The sequence below is a fragment of the Leopardus geoffroyi genome, chromosome B4 (genome assembly GCF_018350155.1).
Source record: "Leopardus geoffroyi isolate Oge1 chromosome B4, O.geoffroyi_Oge1_pat1.0, whole genome shotgun sequence".
NCBI classification, from domain to species: Eukaryota; Metazoa; Chordata; class Mammalia; order Carnivora; family Felidae; genus Leopardus; species Leopardus geoffroyi.
In genome coordinates this window covers 22616586-22629817 of record NC_059341.1, presented here as the reverse complement: position 1 = coordinate 22629817, position 13232 = coordinate 22616586, and the positions used below count along the sequence as shown (strand labels likewise).

The window sequence follows — 13232 nt, the reverse complement described above, 5'->3', positions numbered from 1 at the left end:
GCCGTTACCATTCTGGAATAAAAGAACAGACACAGAGATGCTCAGGAATTCACACGCGCTGAGAAAATTCTCCCTCAATTAGTCTAAAATCCTCCCGAGCCGTTTAAAATCATTCTTGTTTGTCGAGGCTGAGTCTTTAAAAGGCAGTTTGTTACAGAAGTGGCAACGTCTCTGGCTGCCGGCTTGGCATGGGAGCTCTCTTTTCCACAGCTAACCGTTCAGAATATGGTCAACAAAGGCATCTGGCTGCAGCGAGGAGGAAGTTGCTGCTGCTGTTCTTATTTTCACGGGAGTTTTATTTTCAAATTCCTGAGGGCACACAGAAGGGTGGGAACATCTTGTGGCTACCCTTTCCCCAAAGCCGACTGTGGAGCCTCTAGACATCAACCCCTGCCCATGGTCGCATTCCAGACAGGCATTTATAAGACAGCAATGATTAAAAGCAAATGGCTCCGTCGTTAAGGCCCAGACCTAGTATCAGCGGGACATTTTTTCACGGAAATTATTGCTAAAACCAAAACTCGACGGCAGAGCGGTTTTTACTTTATTTTGTGGACTTCCTTTCTCCTCATCTTCTCTATTTTCACCGAAGAGAGAGGGAAGGGGAAATGGCATGAGTTCCATGGAGAAAGAGTGCATCCCGGCTCCGGATGGGTAGAGCGCGGCAGGGAAGTGAACCTACAGAGTTGGCCCATCGTTGCAACCTGACCATGTTATGGATCCGAGACCCTGAGCAGATGTCTCTATGTACCTTTCTGCTTTGTAGATCTCCAAGAATGGCCACCTTTGCCTTCAGCATGGGAAAGGGCTCGTGGGTTTTGCTGTCATCGGGCCGTGCCTGCAGTCCCAGAGTCCCCTCCCCGATGGGAAGCCTGCATCCTGCGTGCAGGGAGAGTGCTATGCAGACACCAGCATATCTAACTTCCCTGTGCTGAACAACGCCTCGTCCTCTCCCCCCCTTGTCTCTCCTCCACGCCTTCTGAAAGCCTCTGTGACACACGACGTCCACCAAGCACCGTGCCCAGCCCCCCTGGGCTCCTCTCATCCCTTGAATATGCTAAAGTAATGGAAAGGAGGAATTAGTCGGGTGGAAAAATGATTAAGCAGGCAAGTTTATCTCCAGGCACAGGCTGCCTGAAGTGAGAGCAGGTTTCGTGCCCTCCAGGGAGCGAGAGTGGTTTGAGGATTCTGCGTGCTCCTGGCCCCCACTCTCAAGGAGCCCAGGTCTCTTCCTGGTGCTGCCTGAGCTGGGGGAAGCCTCCTCTCCAGTGATTCCTTGTCCAGGTGCAGAAGCTTGGCCTCCACAGACGGGTCCTGGGGTGAGGAGAGAGAAGCACTATCCTTGGGTGCAAAATTTAAGGGGCCTCCCCAAAGTCAGCAATCAGGATAAACAATATTTTCATGTGAAATTTTTAAAACCCAAAATCAGTGCAAAAATCCACTAGGGACAAACTATGACAATTTTAAATAAAGACAGGATCGCCAGGGCTCCGGGAGAGATCTGAAAGTTCTGCAGAGGCATGTAAAGTGACAGTGCACAGATCCCCAAAGTTAACCGGGGCTTCCAAATGGCACCGGCGCTGGGTCTGCCGGAGGCTGCGGCTGGGTCCCCCATCCGTGGAGTCATCACCACGTTCCTCCGCCACCAAGTGCTGGAGGCCACCCACTGCTCCTGGTCCTGGGCTCTCTGGGGGACCCGCTCTTCCCGGAGCCTTTGTGTGCATATTAAATAAAGCCAGGCACACTAGGGATTTTCCCGAACACAAGGCTGAGCAAGGTCCCCGGCAGGGAGATTGTGTTTAGACTCTCCCTGACTCACACTTTCCTGTTTATTTCCCATCCAGGCTCAACTGAATGACGCCACAAGGCCAGGTGCGGCTAGGAGGACATTCCCAAATTGGCCACCAAGAGGCAGCCAAGGGCAGAGCCAACGCTTCTGGCCTTGCGCCAGCCTCCTTTCTGGAACCATGGCTCCCCTTGCTTGCTTGAGCCAACTTCTCATTGCTCTCCTCTCTGCTCACTGTATTCCTTTGTTTCTGCCCGAGAGTTGTAAAGCTCACAGGCCAAAAAGTGCCTTGTGGAGCTGGAAGAATAAACACCTTGGATACATTTTTTAATCTGCCGTGACTCTGCACTCGCCAGAACGTCAGAGCAAGGTGTGCTCAGGAAAACCGAGCCCCTTGCAGAGAAGCACGGCCACCTCACGAGAAAACACCAGCCACCCTCAGCTGTTCATAGGGCAAGGCAGCTCCTGGTCCCTGCAGCTTCTCTGCCCCCACTTGCTTCCTGAACGCAGCCAGGATCTACCTGCACTGCCAGCTGTGCCTGGCTGCTGGAGGAAAGTCCTGCCAGCCAGACAAAGGATGCCCTGTCCAGCAGGCTCAGTGTTCCCCAGGTATGGAGGAAGGCGCACAGGCATTTCTTATCTTCGCTTTATTTTGCAAAGCACAGGCTATCTTTACAGAGACCTGAACCTCACTCATTTCCTGCAAAGCACAAAAGAGAAATCCCCCCTCCCCGATGGGCACAAACTCGGTGGGGGTAAAGCACGGAGCGCTGTCATCCAGATTGGAGCACCCCAACCGCGTGCTGGTGTGGAAGCCTGTGTCGTCTGGACACTGTCCAGGCCCAGGGTCCCCCTACGTGGCCCATTCCTTCACCTGTATGTGAGGTTGATAGGAAATGGAGGCCTGTTTCTGCTGTCTAACTATGGGACCTCAAAAAACAAAAAACAAACCAAGAAAAGATAAAAACAGATGTTTTGTAATTTTCTTCTGTAATTTGTAAAATTACAAATATAATTTGTAAAAATAAAACCTGCATTATTAACCTAAGAGGAACTATACACAATTTAATGTAAAAAAGTAGCATTGATAATGCAAATAATAATAGTTTGGTTTCTTTTTTTTTTTTTTAACGTTTATTTATTTTTGAGACAGAGAAAGACAGAGCATGAACAAGGGAGGAGCAGAGAGAGAGGGAGACACAGAATCTGAAACGGGCTCCAGGCTCTGAGCCGTCAGCACAGAGCCCGACGCGGGGCTCGAACTCACGGACCGTGAGATCATGACCTGAGCCGAAGTCGGAGGATTAACTGACCAAGCCACCCAGGCGCCCCAATAGTTTGGTTTCTTTTAAAGGACAGCCAGCACAATGTCTGAAACCAGTTTTCTCATCCTCTGCAACCAGGGGAACAAAATTGAGATTCCTCCTCACAGCTTTCTGCTCTTTTCTCCTTCAAGCAAGGTATCTGCTAGGTTTTATGTGGCATAATTTAGCTATTTTCTGCAGGGTCCAGCCCTGAAGCCGTTTGTGGGTTGATTCTGTCCCTGTCCACTCTTACCCCATGACCTCATCTATCTGCAAAAACACGTACTGACCTGGAATCTTAAAATGGCAGGTTAAGCTTATGAAATGGGCAGAGAGGTCTAAATCCTTACGGCCTGTACACTTTGTTAAACGACCAAAAACTTCTTCTAAAGCAAAGCAAGATAGAAAGTGAATTTCCAGTCTAAAAAAGCAAATGATCGTTGGTGAAGGCAGAACAATAGAATCCTTCTGCTTTCCCTAAAAGCTTGTTGAAAGGAAAAGCGATACCAAACACACGCCCCCTGTGCTGGTGGGAGAAACAGCCCTGTGTTTACGGCTGTCACTAACAGTCATGGGGCCTAGCCCGAGTTTGGACGTGCTGTTTCTTCAGCTTGATGCAAAATTAGTGAAGTTCCCTAGGACTTGTGTTATGACAAAACGAGATCTAATTAATATTCGGATGCAAGGATGTGTGCTCAGAAGCATAAAAATATATACGTGCAGTAATAAAAAGGCATCAGAAACTGCCCACCGAGGCTTACCCAGAGATCTTTCTTTCGTCTGGTTGGTTGACCTCACCACCGGGAGACTCGCTCGAGTTCGGCTGCCTCTGGAAAAAGGACTTGGAACTTCTCCCTCAGACATGGCTTCCAAAGAATCACCAGACGTCTCTGATAAATGCTCGACAGGGTCGCCCAGATTGGGAGGTTGAGGACTGTGAGACAGTTTGGGGCTTCTTGTCTGCAAAAGGCAGTTGAGAGAAAGTAGAAAAATAAACGACTATTAATTATGCCGAAAATATTTGCAATGCCATCAAGGTCTGCCGATCCTGGAAAACAATGTGGTAGGGAAAAAACTCCATCAGAAGGACTGGACACAGAAAACTGAAAACCCAGTGGGTCAAAGAACCAGTTGTGAAAGTCACTGGAAAAAAAAAAAAAAAAACTGCCCCCAAGTATCCCATTAAGATTTTTATCACTGCTCATCTGTACAAATGCCACCTTGGGCAAGGAGCTGCAGGCAAGCCACATCATGGGAAAGAATGATAGCAAATCAATTCCTTTGGCCAAATTCTAAGAGTTGTTATGACAACAGATGGGATTGTGCGTGTTTAAATATGCCTCAATGGATGATGCACTCACCCCACAGTAAACCGAACACAGCCAGTCCTTCAAAGTCTTACAGCAAGACTGTTTCCAAAATCAGTAAACTCAGATTGTGAGGGAGATATTTATATCACAGTTGAATTTCTTCTTTTGAGGCCCAAATCCCATAGGTAAGATTGTGTCTACGTTTGGTTATTACTGACCTTGCCAATCAGCAGAAAGTGTTTATAACAACTTACACACTCGACACATAATTGCATTTTTAGTTATCTATACCACAATGCAGGAAATTTAATGTGGAAAATGCCCATAACCTATTAGTCAATAACATTCCTTGAACATGGACTACTGGCTGACCATTGTGGGAGATGCAGAAAAGAAGAGACAACATGTTGCCTAGGGTCAAAACGTTCGAGAACTGATTGGTACAATTAGTGAAAGGCAAAAGGTAACACAAGACAGTGTGTAACCAAGTGTCAGCTATGAACTACGTGGTACATCCAGTCACCTTTTCAACAGACATATATCGAGTACCCACCATGCTCCAGGCACTGTGCTCGGTACTGGGCCAGAATGATGAACAAAACCCACACGCCCCTGCCCTCATGGTGTTTCCAGTCTAGTCAGGGGACCAACACCGAAGGCGAATTCAAGGTGCAGTGAGACTCTGCTAACTCAGACTGGTGGGGGTGGGGTGCTTGAGTGGAGAATCAGACACGGAAACTGTGTTCTCAAAACAGAGGGAAGCTGTGGGGCGCCTGGGTGGCGCAGTCGGTTGAGCGTCCGACTTCAGCCAGGTCACGATCTCGCGGTCCGTGAGTTCGAGCCCCGCGTCAGGCTCTGGGCTGATGGCTCAGAGCCTGGAGCCTGTTTCCAATTCTGTGTCTCCCTCTCTCTCTGCCCCTCCCCCATTCATGCTCTGTCTCTCTTTGTCCCAAAAATAAATAAAAAAACGCTGAAAAAAAAAAACAAAAACAGAGGGAAGCTGTGGGGCGCCTGGGTGACTCAGTCGGTTAAGCGTCCGACCTCAGCTCAGGTCATAATCTCACAGTCCGTGGATTCGAGCCCCGTGTCAGGTTCTGTGCTGATAGCTCAGAGCCTGGAGCCTGTTTCAGATTCTGTGTTTCTCTCTCTCTCTCTCTCTCTCTCTCTCTCTCTCTGCCCCTCCCCCACTTGTGCTCTTTCTCTCTCTGTCAAAAATAAACATTAAAGAAAAAAAAAAGAGGAAAGAGGTAAGCTGGGAGGAGGGGGTAAACCGGAGGGTAGGGATAAAGAGAAGGAGAGGCATTCCAAGTGGAGGGGACAGCAAGTGCAAAGTCCCCGACGCAGAAGGAGGTGACAAGCCCTGGAGGCTTGCTGGGGCAGGTGTCCAGCAGAGATCAGATCACAGAGCCTCAGAGTCAAGGTGAGGGTGCTCATTCGGATTCTAAGATACCAGAACTCCACAGAGGAATTTTAGGCAGGCCAAGAGGCCAGGGGGCCAGGATCAGATACATTTTTTTTGAAGATCACTGGAGCTATTGTGTGGAGGTCAGAGATTATACTGTGGAAGGTCAGAGAAAGGGAGTCAGCAAAAGTAGGGGATTAGGCTAAATAAACGCATCGCCGCTTTCCCCTCTCGCACTGCCCATCGTGACCAGCATCGCATGATTCCAGGCACCTTCTGGAAGGCAAACTGATCAGAATTAATCAGGCAGGTGAGTTTTCTCTTACTAAGATACCAAAGGTGCTGAGGGGCTGGTGGCAGGCTACAGGCAGTCCACAGCAGCTAGTTTTGGGGTTTACTTGCATTCTTGAATTTCCTTTAAGACTTCCCAAGGCTGCCACTGCGTTTTGAAGTTAAGCACTGAGACACTTAACTCTCTAGGCAGGAGCAACTTCGTGGGTGGACACCCTATGCCCCACACAGGACCCCACACTTAATAGGGTTCCATGCTTGGTTTATTGTTCTGCTGTGGCTGTCTTGAAACTCTTAGTGATTTTTGGAACAAGGTACGGTGAAAATTATCTAGCCAGATACACCAGCGAACCCTGTGAGGGTAGAACGATCGTTTTCTTTCCCCTCTTTCTTGCTAAAAGTACAAGGAGACCCCTCTTGGCAGGGCACTCTTGCAGTATCTACACGCTCGCTCCTTGCTACACCTCTCAGGACCTTTCCACAGAGGAAAACTGGAAACGGGAAGATCAGCACACTCCCTGAGGTGTGGAATGTGGCTTCCAGAAGAGGATCAACCTGGGTGTTCCACAGGAAACTCTCAGCGCAGATTACTTGCCAGAAAGGACAGCCATTAACAGTGAAATTGTCTCGTTGGGTTAATTCTTGTGCGCAAGCCCCCAAAGTGGTTTATTCCCAGATTTATTTTCCATAAAGTCTGCTTCTGTAATAAAGATTGGGATCTGGCTTTGGCACCCTGTGAGAATATTACTGGACTAGAAAAATCTTCCTTAAATCACTGGGTGGCTCACCAAGGTCTAGATACATTCGTAGGGTCTCCAAAGAAATAGTTACCTGGCTGCTACACTCAGCAGAATATGAAGGTAAGATGTCCTCACTGTGACTTAAAAAAAAAAAAAGACTACACATTCGATTTAGCAAAATAGCCAAGAAATAATATTACTTGAAGCGACGTGGCCACGTCGACGACCTCTGCCGTGTGGTCATCTCTGCAACCCACGGCACCTACGGTCCAGTTGATGAGTTGTCATTTTCCATTGCAAAAAGGAATAATCCTCGAAGAAAATCAGAATCAAATTTCTGTTTCTTGTACAGGGTCATCGTGGTGGTAGTGTGCATAAAAATAGAAATATAAGGGGTAATCTTTTTTTTTTAACTTCCTGTACACAGCTACTTAGTTCCAAATATAAATTTCCTCTCTTTTTTCTGTGCCATTCATTTTCCCACTGCAAACTATCACTGCATATTAGCAATCTCCTCACAGGGTACCCCCTCCCAGATGCCAGCTCGCTGCTGAGACATCATTTAGTGCAGGGAAAAGACAATGGAAATTGCTGACACTAACTAGTGTCAGATACTCTGTGATTGGATATACGAGAAAAGAAAAGTCAAAAAGCATTCGGAACAGGGTCTCTGTATGCAACACAGGGTTAGGCTCCTGGGGTTAGAAGCACTGCTTTCTGGTTCTTGAGATCATAAGGCATTTAAGGGATATTTCGGGGCCAAGGATAATATATACATAACAGCTGGGCAAGAAGAACTAACTATGAGTGCAGAAAGGGTTTGGGGGAGTAGCTGTTGACACCGAAGGGTGGGTCAGGAGAGGAGGAAGAACGTGGGTGAACATGCTAAGAGACGCCCTGAGTGGAGTCACGCACCTGCACCCGTGTCCTCAGGTCTTTAGGCACTCGGGGACACACAGGAGAAGGTGGGACAAGTGCTGGCCCCTTAAGGGACTTAAGGCATGATGTCGCTCTGCTGTCTCAACTGAACCAACAGATACATCGTCCAAAGCAGTGCAGTCCCAAGCTGTATCCTTCCCTAGGCAACCCCGGGGCAGGATTTTGCCTCCTGCTAACCTCTTTGGTAACACTGAACACATGGAGAAGTTTCACTTTTGTTATTTGACTTGATGCTCAGCAATCTTTGAAAGAGTTCCTACCCCCAAACGATGTCCCTGTTCTCTGAGGGATTCTTCCCTGCCCACGTGGATAAGCACCTGAAGCCCCATGTCCCATACTTAGGATGGACAGACATTGCAGCTACCCGGGGACAGTCCTGCTTTTGCCTGTTGTCCCAGTGTGATTATTAGTAGAAATGCCCTTTCACTCTCAAGCATGTACTGGCATGAGCAATTAAGTGTAGAGTCACCCATTCCCAGCCAGTCTCAGCTGATTGGACCAAGTAGTAGCCACCTGACTTGGGCTGGACCAATCATATTCTCTCCCTTAAACATGGAGACCTGGGACACAGGAGCTATTTCATTAGTGCCTCATGAGAATTTGAAATGTGAGGCCATATGAACTCATGGCTGAAATCGACAGGGAATGTGAAACAGGGAGAGTGCAGAGAAAGGATGAGGCAGATCTGTTCAAGAGAACAGACAGGAGATGTTCATGACCTGAAAGACAGACAGCATCTATCTGGGCCACTGGGCATCTCGGTTTCTGATTCCAGCACATTGTGGGGGGCCTTTCCCATGAATTCCTTCCAATTATTTCCATTTTGGTTCTTAAACTAGTTTGAGATGACTTTGTGCCTTGCAACAAGCCATCACTTGACAAAGACCAATTCTAACAGCTCCCCTGCCTGGGCTGTTAACGATGCCAGCGTGTTTCCAATATTAGCAGTAAGACACGGAGAAAGCTAAACTCTTCAGAGTTTGGCTCCCATTATTTTGTAGTTCATAGAGTCAACTCTCTTTAAAAACTCTTTTTAAAAAATCTCTTTAAAAAGCATGATGTAGGGTTACTAAGATGTTATTTTGCAAAGGCACCCAAATATGTCTTATTGAAATTTTCACTGCCTATGCTATTATTATTACACAAGAAAGGAGAGGTTCAATAACAAAAAAGGGGGGGCAGGATGCTCACACGCTTTCAGAGTTGGCCTGATAAAGAAGTCTTTATGTTGGGAGTTATTCCCATTTGGCTCAGGAGAAATCTCCATCAGGCATCGTCTACAGCATGGCATTTGGAGTCTCTGCCCTAAGCTCCTGAGGGAGAGCTGACCCTCACTGGGGAAGACGCGTGGAGCAGTGGATGGTAGAAATGTTATGCGAGCCATATGAGCAGGACTCAAGGGTTTGGAAGGCTGCATTTCCCTCCCTGCTTCATGGAGACCCATGATACCAACCATCCTCCCCTCTGTTTCCATCACCGCCTTCTAAACGTTTACCTCAAATCACCAACTGACCTCAAACGTACAAACCCAAATGGGAAGTCCTTTGGGGTCATGCACAAAGGGATGGTTTGTGTAAACCTGGCCACCTGAACTCCATTTAGCCTTTCTAGTCTTCCCTTCTTCAAAGCGGGCTTTCTATCACCAAGAGATGCTGGGGTGACAGGCTTCACGCAGATCCCCCCTTTGCTTCACCTGCAACATGCACAGAATGGTCCTCTAGAAAACGGTGACGGGAGCGAGCAGGGACTAACAAACTGATGCCTGCTTCACTATGATCAACACACGGTAATCTCATTAAACCCTCGCTGCTTCATGATACTGGTTACCGCTGAGAAAAATCATTTACACAACTTGCCTGAAATTCTAGCAAGTGAAGCAACTGGGACCAAGTCTGTAAGATTCCAGAGCCGGCGGTCAGTGGTAAAGTCATTTAACCAGGAGTCTGGAGACGCTGGCTCCAGTTCAGCTTCTACCAAAAAGTGGGTGGTATTTAGCCTAACTAAGTCATAGTTTCTCATCTGTAAGACCAGAGGCTGAACTAGTTGGTAGTGAGTCCTTTCAGGAGTAAAATCTCATAACTTAGGGGTGCCTGGGTGGCTCAGTCGGTTAAGCATCTGACTTCGGCTCAGGTCATGATCTTCCTGGTTCCTGAGTTCGAGCCCTGCATCGGGCTCTGTGCTGATGGCTCAGAGCTGGAGCCTGCTTCGGATTCTGTGTCTCCCTCTCTCTCTGCCCCTGCCCCGCTCATGCTCTCTCTCTCTCACTCTCTCTCTCTCTCAAAAAAAACCACACACACACACACACACTTAAAATTTCCTAACTTAGACATATACACTACACAAAGAAGCAAAAACCATGTCACTCAGACTTTCATTTACTAAGATTTCCTTCAAATTATTTACCTGATTGCACTTGCTTGATAGAAATGTGCGGCTTAGCTAGCACTAAGATTTAGGTTTCCATACTTTCCTCCCCAAGTGCATGCAACATGGTTGCACAGCATTAATTTTTAAAAGACTGCCACACTTGCACTTTATCATCATGAACAAATATTTGCTGAAATGTTCACCAGGAGCATTATGCTGTACGAGATGAAATTTATTCTTATTCTTCTCACTGCTGTTGTATTTGGAGACCAAAGCCAAAGAGAAAGGCAAGTTTAAGCTAGAGGCTTTGATGATGGGTTTCCATTCCCATTTTTCGGACCCCTGGAAGTCAAAGTTGAAATGCCGAGATCCAGAAAAGGAAACCTGCGAATGTAGCTTTATATAATATGTTCACCTTCAGGAGCGGTGAGGCGTCTGGTTAGCCAGGTGACTCACGTCACTTCAAATTATGTCATATTTTGAAAACAAAACTCAACGTTGCCTTCCTGAAGTTTTACATCATCCTAATTAGTGCCCAGTTTCCACAGAGAATTCAGAAATACGACATTTCAAACGTATCTGGAATAATTCATTATGCTAATAGAGTTGACTTTGGATAAAATAGGTTTCAACTGTGCAACTCCACTCATACCTGGATTTTTTGGATAAATACAGTACATACTCTAAGTATATTTTCTTTTCCTTACGATGTCCTCAGTACCATTTTCTTTTCTCTAGCTTACTGTATTGTAAGATTACAGAATATAACACATATAATATACAAAATATGGGTTCACTGACTGTTTACGTTATCGGCAAGGCGTCCAGTCAATAGTAAGCTATTAGTGGTTGTTCTGGGGGAGTCCGAAGTTATACACACAGATTTGACTGTGTGGGGGGTCGGCTCCCCAACCCCTGCGTTGTTCGAGGATCAGCAGGACTCATTAACTGACTTGGTTAATTTGATCACGACATTCAGACACTTTAATCTCTTTAATTCTTGTACTTGGGGAGCTTTTGACTCAAACCTAGTTAAAATTCTGACTTGAGTTGAAGAGAACTTTCTGGCTGTTAAGTACTCTTGTGAAAGATTCAAGGTGCAAACTATTAGAAGTTAACAACCATGGATCATCCCCAGACTTTCGTTTTCTCTCTCATCCCTGCTCCATGTTCCTCTGGCTTCCGGAGAATTAACGAGCTGTCGCTAAGGAAAGTTTAAGTTTCTCTACTTACAGAGTCCTTTCTACAAACCATAGCACAATCACTTGCCTTCCTTCTTTGCCTCTCCTTGTTTACAAATGACTTTATTTTTAAAAAATTTTTAATAAGTGTATTTATTTATTTTCAGAGAGAGAGAGAGAAAGAGAAAGAGAACAAGAGGGAGAGGGAGAGGGGCAGAGAGAAGGACAAACAGAATCCTAAGCGGGGATGCAGGGCTCGAGCTTACAAACTGTGAGATCATACCCTGAGCCAAGATCAAAAGTCAGACATTTAACTGACTTTGCCACCTAGGTGCCCCCCCCCCCGAATTCTTTTATTTAATATCTACATCCAATGGGGAGGCCCGAACCCATGACCCCGAGATCAAGAGTCACGTGCTCCACTGACTGAACCAGCCGGGAGCCCCAACTTGTTTCCAAATTCTAAGGCATCTGCTGGGCTTGGGACCAGGGATGGGAAGAACGGCAAGAGCTCGCCGAGGACACCTGGCTCCCATCCTGCCTCCATCCTTACGGAAACCCACCCCAGATGGCTGTATCTGCATCGGCCGACATCGGCTCCCTTCTGGTGGCCCGGCTGCTGCCGTCAGGTAAGCCTGGGACCCACAGCTAGGCGCGCATCGGAAGCAGCAGGCCCTGGTCTCCGCAAGGCTCTTTGGCTACTTCCCACAACTTCTGCGGCTGAGGGCCAGAAAAACAAAACCCAAGCCGCTGTCTCCTCAAGGGCCATTCTTCTGCTGATGGCCAGGCTGGGGAATAGACAGAGGACATCCACAGTTCTAGAACATGTCAGGTGGACGTGAGAACTATAATGCACACGTAAGACAGAATTGCTTGGTTTTACAGCAATTATGAAAGTTTTGGGTGGGTCTGGTGCCAAAGACGTAGAGGAGAAGAAATCAGCTTTTATTTTTAATAGAAAACGTGAGTGCAAGCACTAAATTTAGGGTCCTGCTGTCGGTGTAAACACACACACAACTGACTGTTTAGTGCATATCCGCGTGCCATGAGAGCAGCTCGGGGACACGTGCCAGCTTTCCAGTCAACCAGGAACTTCTGGGCCTTGCGACCGGAAGGGCATATCTGCACAAACCCCCCTTTGACGCCAACTTGCAACCGTGCACACCTGAGATTCTTAGAAGTCCCTTCTGCCTGAAGTTTAGCTCTGAAAATCAGTATTTCCCTTCCTCAGCTTGGACCGAGGGGACGCGTTTTCTCTGGGATTTATTTTGATGAGTTACCCCTGATAAACTCAGCTTACGCCCTGTTTCTTCAAGGGTAATATTTCAACCCCTTCCCCCCTCTTTCCACCAAAAGGGTACCCAGACATTTTTCATGATTTTCACCTGTGAAAACACAAAGATGTTTGGTCTGGAGTAAAATCAGACGACTCAGCAGTTGGGCAAAGCACAACTGTGTCTTTCGTCTCCACATTTTCCTTCGCCGTGTGTGTTACTTCGTTATCAGATCAGAAAGATGAAAAGGGCAGTGACGCCAAGTAGTCACTGGCCATTGCCTCCCTGTCTAGAGCCGGCCACAGGCATCCACACAGCGAGGCAGGCACGGCACTGAGCCACGTGAGCCACGCGGGACCCCTCTGCCGCCCACCTCTCCCCCTGCAAAGCCCCCTCTACAGATGCCGAGAAACCCATGACAAGGACAGCCGGTGCCGAAAAGGATGCTTCCTCATTATTTATAGAGGCACCACACTACACAGATCCTCTCTTTCACGTTATTTCTGTGTCACATGAATCTTTTGAGGTATTAATTCTCTTGTCCTCTCAGTTGTCAGCAACAAACAAAAAAAAAAATTATGGAACATCTACTCCTGTCGCTTTTTTCCTGAAAAAAATTGCCAAGTCTTTGCGTTCTA

At 47.2% G+C, this 13232-nt stretch overlaps 1 protein-coding gene across 15 annotated transcripts in view; it reads right to left on the bottom strand.

Annotated features, from left to right (window-relative positions):
- KIAA1217 (KIAA1217 ortholog) overlaps positions 1 to 13232 on the bottom strand; it is a 451458-nt gene that overhangs the window by 140448 nt on the left and 297778 nt on the right. For all 15 annotated transcript variants that reach the window (XM_045462891.1, XM_045462888.1, XM_045462889.1 and 12 more), the window contains one exon: positions 3852 to 4050. In XM_045462891.1, the coding sequence (XP_045318847.1) occupies positions 3852 to 4050 (199 nt within the window). The remainder of the gene's footprint in view (positions 1 to 3851; positions 4051 to 13232) is intronic.